A 13287-nucleotide genomic window follows, 5' to 3' on the forward strand; every position below is an offset into this window, starting at 1 on the left:
ATTCAAATGCAGAATGCAGACGTAGGCCGTCAGTGCCTGCAAGGCCTTCTCTGCTGGCCTAACATAAATTATGATCAAAAATTAACAAAAGTTTTTTTTTTTTTATTTCCTTTCCCTAAATATATTGAAGTTAAAGTCCCAATGATAGTCACACACACACACTAGGTGTGGTGAAATGATCCTCTGCATTTGACCCATCCCCATGTTCCCCTGGGAGGTGAGGGGAACAGTGAGCAGCAGCGGTGGCCGCGCTCGGTGGCGATTTAACACCCAATTCCAACCCTTGATACTGAGTGCCAAGCAGGGAGGCAATGGGTCCCATTTTTATACTCTTTGGTATGACTCGGCCGGGGTTTGAACTTACGACCTTCCAGTCTCAGGGCGGACACTAACCACAAGGCCACTGAGCAGGTCGAAAAATGAAAGTATTCATCATATTCTCTTCATGCCATATTCGGCTCTAGTGTTGCTGTTTTTACATTAGAGCTTTCATCCAATCAGAATTCAGCTAGCTTGTTGCCAGCGCTGTATGAAACCTGCCAGAGGCCTTCTGAATCAACAACGCGGCGGCCTGTGCAGTGTAGGTGAAAACAGGAAGTGCTAAGCATACTTGTAAGGAGCCACACTTGGCTAGCAGAGAAATCTTATATGTACTTGCTTTTTTTAATCCACGATTACCGAAGGAGAGCAAAACATTGATTAGGGTGCAGATATATAATTGCAAGGTCATTTTCAAGAAGGACATTTCAAGAGAAGCTAGATCTCATGAGACGAGGTCGGCGGACCAGTGAAATGGTTTGTCCGCCACTTCCAATCGAATCAACCAACTATGAGCGGTACCCCTGGCTTATGGCTTCTGACGGGGGCTGCAAACTGTGAGTTCAAATATTGTATTTCTTTATTTTTTCACATTTAATGTTTTTAAAATATTTAAAATTTGACCTTACAATGTAGGGACATGTTTTAATTGCGGATGCGGACTTATTGATTTTTAAATGCGCTGGAAAATAGCCCGTTTTGTACACTATCGAGGCAATTCAATGCCCAGTAGCGCGCAAGTGTGTTTCTGTATAGTATTTATCCAGCCATGGTCGTATGGTGACATAAGTTATGGTATTTTTGAATGTATTTATTAAAGTTTGACTAAGTAGGGCATCACTGAAGGCCTAAGTGGGAAATGCACGGCCCACCACTGACAGAATGAAATGGACAGAGGGAATCCTCTTTTCAGTTATCCACAATGTTTGGGTGAAGGGGGGATTGTTAGCGACTAACCTACACAAAAAGGATGCACCGAAAGAGAGTCTCGCTAGTCACAACTGGCTAGTGAGAAGCACTGCAAAGTAACTAAAAACAGGAGGAAAAAATATGATAGCCGAGATAAATGTTCATGTGTGGGAATATTTCGGCTTCAAACCTATAATGAGCAACTTGAGTCCATTAACAAGAACCAGCAAGATATTATGCCGAATTAGTTGAAAAGTGATGGTAACAAAAAAAAACCAGAGAGTTTTTCCAACCGGGGAAAATGCACTTCATGATGTTCAATATTTATTGAAGTAAATTTTTTGTTAACAGAGATTGAGAGTCCATGTTATTTCTATGTTTGCTTATTTTTTGCCATCCAATTACGATGGTAAAAAGTACTAATGAGAAATGAAAACCTATCGCGTTTGACAGTGTTAAATTGCATTATTATTACTATATATTATGATTACATTAGTGCTTAATTTTGTCTCAAAATAATGTTGACAATATTATCAGCAATAATTTGTGGTACAATATATCATCCAACAAAAGGTGTACACAGGCCTTACACTTCAATGATACTATCGTCATTTGTCTTGAGTTGGACAAAAGCAGTTTTTACTTTAAACCGCTAAATACTACCCTTGGCTGCAGAGGGTTTATCTGCTCCACATTTAAGATAAAATAAAACACATTCTGTGTCAAGGAAAAATCTAATTTCATTGCTTTGACTGAAATGGGACCTTTAAAGGGAACCTGCACTTTTAAAAAAAAAACGTTGCTTATCATTCACAATCATTATGAGAGAGACAAGAAGATTTTCTGAGGATTAAAAAAAACGTCCCTCGGGAAGTCCTGTGGGGAGTGCTCAGAGAGTATGGGGTATCGGACTGTCTGATTGTGGCGGTCCGCTCCCTGTATGATCAGTGCCAGAGTTTGGTCCGCATTGCCGGCAGTAAGTCGGACACGTTTCCAGTGAGAGTTGGACTCCGCCAAGGCTGCCCTTTGTCACCGATTCTGTTCATAACTTTTATGGACAGAATTTGTAGGCGCAGTCAAGGCGTTGAGGGGATCTGGTTTGGTGGCTGCAGGATTAGGTCTCTGCTTTTTGCAGATGATGTGGTCCTGATGGCTTCATCTGGCCAGGATCTTCAGCTCTCGCTGGATCGGTTCGCAGCTGAGTGTGAAGCGACTGGGATGAGAATCAGCACCTCCAAGTCCGAATCCATGGTTCTCGCCCGGAAAAGGGTGGAGTGCCATCTCCGGGTTGCGGAGGAGACCCTGCCCCAAGTGGAGGAGTTCAAGTACCTCGGAGTCTTGTTCACGAGTGAGGGAAGAGTGGATCGTCAGATCGACAGGCGGATCGGTGCGGCGTCTTCAGTAATGCGGACGCTGTATCGATCCGTTGTGGTGAAGAAGGAGCTGAGCCGGAAGGCAAAGCTCTCAATTTACCGGTCGATCTACGTTCCCATCCTCACCTATGGTCATGAGCTTTGGGTTATGACCGAAAGGACAAGATCACGGGTACAAGCGGCCGAAATGAGTTTCCTCCGCCGGGTGGCGGGGCTCTCCCTTAGAGATAGGGTGAGAAGCTCTGCCATCCGGGGGGAGCTCAAAGTAAAGCCGCTGCTCCTCCACATCGAGAGGAGCCAGATGAGGTGGTTCGGGCATCTGGTCAGGATGCCACCCGAACGCCTCCCTAGGGAGGTGTTTAGGGCACGTCCGACCGGTAGGAGGCCACGGGGAAGACCCAGGACACGTTGGGAAGACTATGTCTCCCGGCTGGCCTGGGAACGCCTCGGGATCCCCCGGGAGGAGCTGGACGAAGTGGCTGGGGAGAGGGAAGTCTGGGCTTCCCTGCTTAAGCTGCTGCCCCCGCGACCCGACCTCGGATAAGCGGAAGAAGATGGATGGATGGATGGATGGATGGCTCGCAATATGCGGCTAACATTGCAGCTAATGGAAGTCACCTACTTTATGTTTCCTTTATGTTTTATGCACCCTCTAAAGCAACTTTGAAACCCTCCATCAACATTTTATATCAACTGCAAGAAAAAAAAAAAAAAAAAAAAATATATATATATATATATATATATATATATATATATATATATATATATATATAAAAAACGCACTGTAAGAATTACATGTACATGTAAATTAACAACAGACCTATTCATAACGCTCCCTATGTCTAGCATTAAAAGATTACAGTTGGTACAAAATGCGGCTGCAAGGCTTTTGACAAAAACAAGAAAGTTTGATCATATTACGCCTATACTGGCTCACTTGCACTGGCTTCCTGTGCACTTAAGATGCGACTTTAAGGTTTTACTACTTACGTATAAAATATTACACGGTTTAGCTCCAGCCTATCTCGCCGATTGTATTGTACCATATGTCCCGACAAGAAATCTGCGTTCAAAGAACTCCGGCTTATTAGTGATTCCCAGAGCCAAAAAAAAGTCTGCGGGCTATAGAGCGTTTTCTATTCGGGCTCCAGTACTCTGGAATGCCCTCCCGGTAACAGTTAGAGATGCTACCTCAGTAGAAGCATTTAAGTCCCATCTTAAAACTCATTTGTATAATCTAGCCTTTAAATAGACCCCCCCTTTTTTAGACCAGTTGATCTGCCGTTTCTTTTCTTCTCTCCTCTTCTCCCCTGTCCCTTGCGAGGGGGAGTTGCATAGGTCCGGTGGCCATGGATGAAGTGCTGGCTGTCCAGAGCCGGGACCCCGGGTGGACCACTAGCCTGTGCATCGGTTGGGGACATCTCTGCGCTGCTGACCCGTCTCCGCTCGGGATGGTTTCCTGTTGGCCCCGCTGTGGACTGGACTCCCGCTGATGTGTTGGATCCACTGTGGACTGGACTTTCACAATGTTATGTCAGACCCACTCGACATCCGTTGCTTTCGGTCTCCCCTAGAGGGGGGGGGGGGGTTACCCACATATGCGGTCCTCTCCAAGGTTTCTCATAGTCATTCACCGACGTCCCACTGGGGTGAGTTTTTCCTTGCCCGTATGTGGGCTCTGTACCGAGGATGTCGTTGTGGCTTGTACAGCCCTTTGAGACACTTGTGATTTAGGGCTATATAAATAAACATTGATTGATTGATTGATATGTAAAATGTACAATATTTACCGTATTTTGGTCATTTTAAGCATTACTGAAACTTAATTCCTGGGCGCATTGATTGAAATTAGAACATAAAATCGTATCTTTTTAAACATGAATATACAGAGGATGAACTGCTGAGCTGGTTATTGGAGCAGTCGGGGGTGAGAGAATTAGGACCGGCAAGACTTGACTGTGTAAATGTGGAGATTGCCAAGATATTCCGACAGAAATGGAGTGCTTCTGCTGCACTGGGTGGCACACAATGTTATTATCGATGGAAAGGCTTCTTGTATCTAATGAGGGGGTCACTGCTGAAAGAAACTGCATCTCAACAAAAGACAAACTGTTTGCGCTAACAAAAAAAAAAGTAGAAACTTTTTTCCACCTACCCAAAATCAACTGGAAACATCCCCAGCCAGCTTGACCAAACGACCATCGAGTAAGTCACCAAAATATTGCTCATAATACATGCAGCAAATCATGCTTATTATTACAAATACATACACTGTCGAGCTAGCTGTGTATAAACAAAACATTAAATGTAGTATAATACTTTACATATACTGTAATATGATTATTTGTGTTGTTCATTCATGACAGATTGGTTTCCTATTGGATTGTGGTGTTCATTACAAACTCAAAAGCTAACACAGAAGTCTCTCATAATGATTGTGAACGATAGGCAAAATTCCCAAAAAAGTGCATATCCCCTTAAATAAATGGCCAACTTCTGTACATGCGTTTGTATAACTGTGTTGAGGTATTTAAATGTTTTTGTTTTGAGGATTCATTGCAAACTATTCCAGAGTTCATACACTTTGCAAATACACATATTTCAAAATGAGGGTTTATTAATATTGTGTGCTACTGAATATCTGGGTTTCAAATCTTAAATAATAACGGCACTGCATATTATTTTAATCAAACAGGTTTATTACCTTTAATGTTGATGTTTGCTTCTCTGGATGTACTGACCCCCTTTGAGTTGTAGGCTTCACAGCTGAACTGAGTGTACGTGTTCACACCTGCATTGGACAAATTGAACAGGATTAGTCAATAATGTCAGTTCCAGGCTCAGTAGGGCAGGGATATTCAACTAAATTGTTATGGGGGACACATTTCCAGAAACCTAAGGACTATGAGCGGGATTGGACATCTCCCTTCACTATTGGTCCTATTTTATATATTCCGGGGAACCAGCGTCCTTTACAGTTGACATTTAAATGAAAATGTGAGTCTCTCACAAGTTTTTTCAATCGAACTTGTGGGTCACCAGTTGAACAGCCCAAATGATGAAAAAGAGAGGCCCTAAAATGGAACCTTGAGAAACACCACTTGTACAACTAAAGACATTGAACAAATGACTACCGACTGCATCTGAAGTAAACAAGTTATAGCAACACGTTCGTTACATAAATCACATTACGAAAAGTAATTGGAACTTCCAAAAAGAAGAGAACTTAAACGGTTGCCTTTAAGAACTCCCTTAGCTATGTAAATCCCAAGTTTGGATCCCTGTAGTCTATCTTTGCTCGCAATGTCTAAAATGTCAATGCGAGAATCTGCCAATCTGCCAAGTTCCTCTACAGCAGGGGTGTCAAACGTACGGCCCGTGGTCCGGATCAGGCCCGCAAACAGGTTTTATCCGGCCCGCGAACAGGTTTTAACCGGCCCGCGGGATGAGTTTGCTAAGTATAAAAATGAGCCGAAATTTTTGAATGAAAGAAACTGCTGTTCGAAATGTGTCCACTAGATGTCGCAATAGCAATTCTTTGTATCTTTGTAGATGATGCTACATATGTAAAAATAAATAAACCACATGATGTTAGTGCACCAGTCGAGGAAAATGAGCAAACTACATAAATAACATCCTGTAATTATATATATATATATATTTTTTTTATCTTCATAGATTGAAAATTAACACCAATGAGTTGACTGATGAACATTATCACATAATTTATTCAGAAAGTATAAATAACGACAAATAAAGATAGAATATTTATTTATTTATTTTTTAGTTATCGTCCCGGGATTTTACCAGTCCGGCCCACTTGGGTGTAGATTTTTCCCCATGTGGCCCCCCATCTAAAATTAGTTTGACACCCCTGCTCTACACAATAGGAGGACTCTAGTGTTTTTAGGAATGTACTGCAAACATTTTTGTCTCCCAAATTTTTAACTGAGCTCAGTGACCGGTATGGTGTCATTACCAGGGCCGGATTTGGCCCGCGGACCGCCAGTTAAGTATCCCTTCAGTAAGGGCTAACTATTTCAGGGAAACACAAATATAACAATATCTGAAACTGTAACAACAACTGAAATAACGTGCCTTCAGTTCAATAGTCCCAATGATAAAAAGGAGAAGACTTAAAATGGCACCCTTAGGAACACTACTACTATAACTAAAGGAGTTGAACAAATGACTACTGACTGCATCTGAAGTAAACGCGCAATAAAACATCTTCCATCCATTTTCTACCACTTGTCCCTCTTGCCTTAGTTACATTACAAATAAAATATGTAACTGCCAAAAAGGAGAGTATTCAAAGGGGTGCCTTAAGGACGACCTTAGTTATGTAAATCACAAGTTTGGATCCCAGTGTTCTATGTTTACGAGAAAGGTTAAAATGTCAATGCAAGGATTTGCCAATATCGCTACAGTTTTTCTATACCAGTGATTCTCAAACTGGCGGGCTCCATCTAGTGGTACGCCAAAGAATCACTTGATTAAAGTACAGTGTTTTATTTTCCTATATTCAAACACAGTGTTACTGTTCAAACTGTGTGTAATGTTAAGGTGGACAAAATATTAAATATATTTGTTAAATACCACCTCTGCCTTGTTTTAATGGATGTGTAGGCCTACTACGCTACTGTATTTAAATGTTGGTCATTAGGCAAGGCAAGACAAGGCAAGGCAAGGCAACTTTATTTGTATAGCGCTTTTCATACACAAGTTTGACTCAAAGTGCTTCACAGACAACAAAGTGAAATGAAAGAAAATAAAAGCAAAATTAAAATGCAGACAATAAAAATAAAAACAGTGCAGACGTTAAAAGTTAAAAGATTAAAAGATTAAAAGATTTAGCTGAAAGCTAAGGTGAACATAAAAGTCTTCAGTCTAGTTTTAAAAGTAGTCAGAGTTGGGGAGAGTCTGACATCTTCAGGAAGTTTATTCCAGCTATTTGTTGCATAGTGACTGAATGATGCTCTCCCTTGATTTGAGTTTACTCTTGGAACCGCTAACAGATTGGTCTCAGAAAATCTTAGTGATCTAGAGGGCTTATATAGTGGGAGCATATCAGTAATATACTTCGGCCCTAGACCATGTAGTGATTTATATGTGAGCAGGAGGATTTTGAAATCAATTCTCTGATGTACAGGGAGCCAATGTAAGGATTTAAGAATTGGTGTAATGTGCTCACATTTTTTGGTCTTTGTTAGAACTCTAGCAGCAGCGTTCTGAACAAGCTGTAGCTGCCTGACAGTTTTTTTTGGGAAGACCTGCAAGGAGACCATTACAATAGTCTAGCCTACTGGTAGTAAAGGCATGTACAAGTTTTTCAAAGTCTTGAGCTGACATGAGCCCTCTAAGTCTTTTTACATTTTTGAGGTGATAGTAGGCCGATTTCGTTACTGATTTGATGTGACTGTCGAAATGTAAATCAGAATCTAAAATAACCCCAAGATTTCTGGCTTTATTTGAGGTTTTCAGGGACAGTGATTGAAGGTGTTGGACGACTTTAAACCTTTCTTTTTTAGCACCAAAAACAATTATCTCAGTTTTATCTTCATTTAGTTGTAGGAAATTTTGGCACATCCAGTGTTTGACTTGCTCAATGCACTGGCACAGAAGATGGTGGTACTTGGAAAAGCTAAGTGTTTACTAAGGTGGTGCTTCGTGAAAACATTTTGAGAACAACAAAAGCGCTCCAGTGTTTCTAGGAATTTAGTCCAAGAATGTTTGTCTCCCATGTTTTGAACTGAACACAACCAGTTGAATATTCCTGCAGTAATGGCTGAATATTTTAGGAAAACACATATACAACAACAGCCTCTTGGTTTATGACGGCTTCATATCAGCTTTACTTGACGCATGAACATTTGTTTTAACTGAAAAAATGGCACACTAAGGGTGAGTTTCTTCTTTGTTTCACTAAAAGGTTTTGGTCTTGAAATAGTCTATTGTCCGGACTGATTGTCTTCCCAAAGCCACAACAAGCTATAGCCAGTTAGAAAAGAACTGGAACAAGTGTCTCTTTTGTGCTCTATTTCGGAAACCTTTCCACAATGCAAGGCACAACCCTGCCGAAGAAAAAGCATTGGGATGCCTTTTTTATGTTTTTAAGAGTATCTTGACCCTTCTCTGGAGCACCAGTGTATAAACAGAGAACACTGACCACGCCACATTTTTTTTCTTTTTACATCCAAGTGTCAAAGTCTCATGTGCAATAAACTCTGACAATTCAGCGGAGACTTTGGGAGTACCATGCGAATACCTTCACACATTTCTCAGCAAGCTGTGCAAATGCCCGACTGCATGCTTCACTGTTAAATTGCACAGAAAACAGATGTTGGAAGCAAAGTGGGAAGTGAGCAGGTTTGACTTGAGTCACAACAGGAACCATTCATTTTTGTCAAATGAGGGAAAAACAAAAGAGAAACTGAGATAATGATGCAGGTATGTTTCCTGGGAAGAAAGTATGACAAGAATATCTGTGCATTACAAACAGTATAAAACATATATTTCTAAAAAAGGACTCCCTACAAAAGATATGCAAATATGCAATATGCAAATAATGTTTAATGCATGTTCTCCCCGTGACTGCGTGGGTTCCCTCCGGGTACTCCGGCTTCCTCCCACCTCCAAAGACATGCACCTGGAGATAGGTTGACTGGCAACATTAAATTGTCCCTAGTGTGTGAATGTGAGTGTGAATGTTGTCTGTCTGTGTTCACCCTGCGACAAGGTGGCGACTACAGGGTGTACCCCGCCTTCCGCCCGAGTGCAGCTGGGATAGGCTCCAGCACCCCCGCGACCCCGAGAGAGACAAGCGGTAGAAAATGGATGCATAGAAAATATATAGTCGTCCATTAATTTTCACTAAATTCTTTAAGCATATTTTACATTTTTTATGTCCTGTATTAAGCATTTTCAAGCATAAACATAATGGCACATTAATAACTAAATAAACGAATCATATCAATACTACAGTAGTATTGGCCACGAGAGGAGACCAAACCAATCAGAGCGGTTCAGTATCCTGGCCATTGATTGGCTCACCCTCAGGCAGTATTACTATATTGAACTAAAAGAGTGTTAAAGTGACTAAAGGTTGTTATTGAAAGGGCACCTATTATGAAAAACAAACTTTTCTTTTTCTTTTACTCAGTACCTGTTTTTGTGTGTTTGGGATCCTCATAAGTCCCGAAAATTTGAAATCAATGGCATGGGGGAGATATTTATGGGTTGAGTTTTTCCTTGCACTGATGTGGGATCTGAACCGAGGATGTCGTTGTGCCTTGTGCAGCCCTTTGAGACACTTGTGATTTAGGGCCATATAAATAAACATTGATTGATTGATTGATTGATTGATTGATTGATTGATTGATTGATTGATTTATAAAACAATTTTGACTTCCTTCATACTTTGTCCTAACGAGCCGTTTTGAATTTGCCCAATTTGTGACGTTTTTCCCAAGTGTGACATCAGCGGATACATCCATTTATGGTCGAGGTTTACCCAAAGATCTTTGCACGAGTTCGCCATTGTAGTCCGACACTGTAGTTAATAAGTTCCTTCTTTTTCTCTATCCACTTGTTGTGGAGCAGACTGGCTCGTACATGCACATGCATCCTCCGCTGTTGCCATTTCTAATACAAAATACTGTATAGTTCAAATTTAATCTGTCAGTAGACTTGATATGGAATTGCTAAAAACTACAACAAAGATGGTAGTGAGAAGACACTGTCAAATTGGAGGCACGTAAATAAGACCGCCAACAAAACAGCGCATCCTAAAGAGATGGTCAGAAAGTCGCTTGAAGATGGTCTGTAAAACATAATCTATGCAAAATGCTGACCAAAGAACCACCATTACATGTTATGTAGACCACAAGGAAGTGTTTCAAATGTAGAAAAAAAACATAGTATGTCTTAAAGGGGTCTCATAATGTCAAAAAAACGTATTTAGAAGGTTGTAAACACGTTTTTTATGCTCTAACTATGAAAACAATGTATTTCTAATTAATGATACTAGAAGGAAATACGTATATCGCTGTAATGTCTGTAATCAATTAATAGCAATAAACGAGGAATGACTGTGATCCAAAAATGCACATTTAGTCCCACTACCTGGCTTGTGGAGGTGCATCGCAATACAAAACGTAAGTTTATTGTCCCTCACTTGAAATGTGTACTGAGTGGGAAGTCAGTAAGGAGCTTTTGGTTTGGTACGATGCAAATAAATACAGTGGTGCCTCAACTTATGAGCGCTTTGATATAAGAGCGGTCTCTTGTCTAATTGGTATGCTTTAAGTTGCAAGGAAATATAAGAGTTACAAGCATCCCCGCCATTAGTTGGTGTACAACATGTCACAGTGAACCTTGTAAGATCCTCTGGTCTTTCTCGCTAGCATTAGCTTATAGCTAGAGATTGACATAACTTTTTTTTGTGAGCATTAAAATGATGAAAGTGAGTGTGAAGGACAGTGCTGAGAAGGAGAAGTGCATGATATTGAATTATACAAAATAAATCATCAAAAACATGACCGAGCATGTTGCCAACTTGGTGAAGCAATTTTTTTTAAAATTTTTTTTTTTTAAATGTCCTGCCCAGCTTCTCGGGCAAATCATATAGCAGATGTAGATGCCCATATCGGCTGTTCAGATTTACTTTACAAAAGAGAAGTGTAGGATACTTCTCTTGTTGCCTTACTTGTATTTTGACTTTATTAAATGTATTTATATTATCATTTGGTGCAGCCGGGCCAGAGCAGGAGGGGATAGAAAGAGAGAAAAAGGAAGACAGAGGGGGGAATTGTGGGGACAAGAGGGGGATTAGACAGAGAGACAAAAACAACAACAGCAAACACAACAACAACAGAGCAACATCAGCAAATACGACGTGTACAAATATGATGGTAAAAGTAATAGCAAATAAGCAGTTAGCGAAAATAAAAAAAGAAATACAGAAATGACAATGAGCATTATTACACTAAAAATGGAGCAATATGAATACCAATAGAAATAGTGCTATTGATAATAAACAATACCAATACTTTACCTTTATTATCAACAATACAATTGTTCAAATGCAACAATACATATACGTAATGATAACTTGAGATACGAAAGAATGCAGAAAAATGGAGGGGAAGAAAGAGAAGCAACCTACATTAACCTTGTAGATTGTTATAGTAACAATAGGTTAAGCTTTGTCAGTGTGCCATGTGTTATACCCAGTTTACCCTAGGGCAACAACGTTAATATATGTTTGATGAAACGTGATTATGTGCATGAGTGTATGTGTGTATATGTACTTGTATATGTACAGTATGTGTATATGTGTGCTTGTACAGTGAATGTATATGTACAGTATGTGTATATGTGTGTACAGCGAATGTATATGTACAGTATGTGTATACAGTATGTGTGTTTGAACAGTGAATGTATATGTACAGTATGTGTATATGTGTGTTTGTACAGTGAATGTATATGTACAGTATATGTATGTGTGTGTTTGTACAGTGAATGTATATGTGTAGTATGTGTATGTGTGTGTTTGTACAGTGAGTGTATATGTACAGTATGTGTATATGTATGTTTTTACAGTGAATGTATATGTACAGTATGTGTATACAGTATGTTTGTATAATGAATGTGCGTGTGGATGTACGAACTTTGAGTGTGTAAATATGTACTGTATTTATTTGTATATGTATGTGGGAGCGTAGGTACCTATGTATGTCTGTATGTATGTGTGTGAGTATATGTGAATTTGCATGTACAATACATTTGACTCCCAGTGTGGTGAAGCAATTTGATCGTGTCACTGCAAGTCTGAAGCAGAATGAGTCGATAACGCCAACCAAGATTTTTATAACAAATACCTACATGTTGGATATTTTGTCATGGCGATATGGAAAAGCTGCTGATGGTGTGTTTGACAGAGAAGCAACTGGAAGGAGATACCGTAGAAGTTCACTCTTTAAGGTAAATACTGTATATTATTATTACATTACTTCACAAAACTACTGTAGCTGTTAGAAGTACATTTTATCATATTGTTTTTATTAAATATTTCTTTTTTTTTTCTTTTTAAAAAGCGTGTTACATGTTAAAATTGTACTGTTTTGCGGCGCCAAGCATGGATTAATTGATTTCAATTATTTTCAAAGGGAGACATTGATTTGAGTTAAGAGCTGCATCACCGAACCGATTAAGCTCCTAAGTTGAGGTACTACAGTACATACTTACATCCCTAATTAAAAGTCATACAAGTATCTTTCAAGAATGAGTAGTTTTACTTAATTTTAGTTATACGTAGTTGTATTACACCGTGTTTTTAGTATTGGTATGACATAATGTCACATAAAAACATTGCCTCCACAGTTAATAAAAGTTATTCATGGTGATAGTTTGAGGTAAAAATAATTCACTTGGCATTATTACATTTGCTAGTACTATAAAAAAAAAGTAAAAGCAATGTTGCATTGGTTATTGAGATAGAAACATAACAAAATGGAGCAAATTCAGAGTAGCAAGTGGTTTTGTGAGAGTACGGCTGGAGGTAGTCTTGCAGCCTACTGTATAATTATGAGGTTTTTGTAAGACTGCCTGTAACATTAAGTTTCCATTTATATAGTCAAGTACAGGCAAATTAAGACACATGATACTTTTTCCTCCTAAGTACAAC

The 13287-nt window shown here is 39.7% G+C and overlaps 1 protein-coding gene across 1 annotated transcript in view; it reads right to left on the reverse strand.

The window, feature by feature from the left end:
- mertka (c-mer proto-oncogene tyrosine kinase a) overlaps positions 1-13287 on the reverse strand; it is a 42944-nt gene that overhangs the window by 16743 nt on the left and 12914 nt on the right. Inside the window, exon 5 of the mRNA XM_062058406.1 lies at positions 5305-5391. Coding sequence (XP_061914390.1) covers positions 5305-5391 — 87 coding nt within the window. The remainder of the gene's footprint in view (positions 1-5304; positions 5392-13287) is intronic.

The sequence above is a fragment of the Entelurus aequoreus genome, linkage group LG09, assembly GCF_033978785.1.
Source record: "Entelurus aequoreus isolate RoL-2023_Sb linkage group LG09, RoL_Eaeq_v1.1, whole genome shotgun sequence".
Classification (NCBI taxonomy): Eukaryota; Metazoa; Chordata; class Actinopteri; order Syngnathiformes; family Syngnathidae; genus Entelurus; species Entelurus aequoreus.